The sequence below is a fragment of the Capsicum annuum genome, unplaced genomic scaffold (genome assembly GCF_002878395.1).
Source record: "Capsicum annuum cultivar UCD-10X-F1 unplaced genomic scaffold, UCD10Xv1.1 ctg76571, whole genome shotgun sequence".
Classification (NCBI taxonomy): domain Eukaryota; kingdom Viridiplantae; phylum Streptophyta; class Magnoliopsida; order Solanales; family Solanaceae; genus Capsicum; species Capsicum annuum.
The window spans coordinates 1-1876 of NW_025886886.1; the positions used below are offsets into that span (position 1 = coordinate 1).

A 1876-nucleotide genomic window follows, 5' to 3' on the forward strand; every position below is an offset into this window, starting at 1 on the left:
CTTCCTATACTCTATATTCTCAAACTAATACACAAATCATTTCATGCTTTTTTTCACGGAATGTGTAATGTTTTGCTTTCCCCAACTTTCCGAATTTGTATAGTTTGGCAACTCAGTCTCATGAGTATTGAAATACTCTTACTATATTGATCAAAAAGTAGAAATTTTGAATTTCCCATATGAGGATTTGGATGAGTAAATATGGATGAACGAGCATATCTCGAAAAGTAATCTTTTAAAACGACATAGAATGCAAATATCATGAGAAAATAAAGCTATATATTAGCTATTAAATATAACGAAAGAAGAATTTAGAATCACAAGAGAATTCAAAATTTAAAATTAATCAAATCCTTTACAAATAGAGATAAAAGTCTTTAGGCAAAAGCTGTTTGGTTCACATGAACCCATGTGTTATAGTGTAGACCCACCTCTGCTTGTTACCTCCCGTCACGAACATAGGTATTATGCGATGTTCGAGCTAATATGGATGCACTTTGGCTTATCGTCTAGTACTTAATTATTACCTTCCTAGTTTTGGATTCATAGACAACACTTTAGGTTCTGCCGTCACTAGATTGAAGCTTCAGATTTGCTTCCATCTTCTTCCTGAGAGTAGAGATTACAAAAGAACAGACATTACAATATTTAGTTGAAAGATAAAACATTTGGGGAAGGTAAAAAGAAGCTACTTCAAGTGACGAACATAAATAAGTATCTGACTATTACTATTACTATTAAGATGGAAAGATAGCAGTGGAGTTGATTTTTTATACAGCCAGCTAGCGCTACAAGACAAACCTTAGAAATGAACCTCTGATGTAGCCATTCATTCAGGTCATCTACTTTCACCTTATCATCATTGTTCACATTTTTGAGACTTGGTGTACTGACAGATCCCTGTTGGACAAACGTCTTCATTTCAGGGCATTTATGAATCTCCACTTCTCTGAGGAATGGAAATTCAAGAGCTTGCTTAGTCAGAATGAAATGCCCCAGCTTTCGCAGATTTTCAAGTTTCAGCTTTTCCAATCGGGGAAATAAGGGCTCATTACACATAATTTCATCTCCTTGTTGTTCCTCTTCTGTGATCACTTCTTCCATTGATTGACAGCCTCTTATGCGTAGTCTTTGGAGATTCACAAGACTTCTGGCCACTGATGGAGACATCAAGTTTCTCAATTTTTCACACCACAATACTTCCAAGGTTACAAGTTTGCTGAAGTAGGCAGTTGGAAGTTGGTGAGAGCATAGAGCAGTTATGCTGCCAGCGCATTGGAGGTTTAGCACTTCCAGGTTGGGACAAGAAACCTGCAAACATTGGCAAGGTATCAACTCCATTTATTTATGATGTCTTGCAAATAATTAATAAAATTCTTATTTATGGTGTGTTTTTTAATGTTATTTTATTACAGTAAGTTAAATCTTTTTTAGACTAAATCATTAGATATCAATAAAATGTAAATACATATGAATACACAATATATAAATTAATTGTATTATCCATTTAATCATAATGCAGAAGTTAATAAATATTCTGCTTGAGAAACTGTGAAAGAAATTATTTTTTCTTAATAATCACGTAGAACAGTAGAAATACTCCTTTTCATCAAAAAGAGGGTCGAAAGTGTCAACTCATTTGTTCTTTCAAACTCATATTCATATTTCAAGATATTTTCTTCTAATTTGAGATGATGAATTAATATTTTCTTCTAATTTGAGATGATGAATTATCGGTAATTTTTAAAATTGAACAAAGTTTATCAGTTTTTGGGTTTTATAATGACTTTTATATATTACTTTAAAATTTGGTCAAGTTTGAATACGTACATCATTGCAAAGTTATTGTTAGACTTAAAATAATAACTACTATGTG

At 32.5% G+C, this 1876-nt stretch overlaps 1 protein-coding gene across 2 annotated transcripts; it reads right to left on the minus strand.

The window, feature by feature from the left end:
* Positions 1–262: 262 nt before the first annotated feature.
* LOC124894660 lies at positions 263–1527 on the minus strand. Of its 2 annotated transcripts, XM_047405249.1 has the most exons (3): positions 802–1527; positions 528–609; positions 263–495 (listed from the first exon to the last, which is right to left on the minus strand). In XM_047405249.1, the coding sequence occupies exons 1-2, from the start codon at positions 1339–1341 to the stop codon at positions 574–576; spliced, it is 576 nt and encodes a 191-aa protein (XP_047261205.1). In that variant the 5' UTR covers positions 1342–1527; the 3' UTR covers positions 263–495; positions 528–573. The 2 variants fall into 2 exon arrangements, with proteins under 2 accessions (XP_047261205.1, XP_047261204.1); XM_047405248.1 differs by having other exon boundaries at positions 263–609; positions 802–1524.
* Between the last annotated feature and the right edge of the window lie 349 nt (positions 1528–1876).

Excerpts from the sequence above, each read along its gene's own strand:
- LOC124894660 (XM_047405249.1), bottom strand. The coding sequence starts at position 1,341 with ATGGAGTTGATACCTTGCCAATGTTTGCAGGTTTCTTGTCCCAACCTG. Across the intron at positions 610-801 it reads ATCAGAGGTTCATTTCTAAG|GAAGAAGATGGAAGCAAATC; the intron begins GTTTGTCTTGTA and ends CTCTACTCTCAG.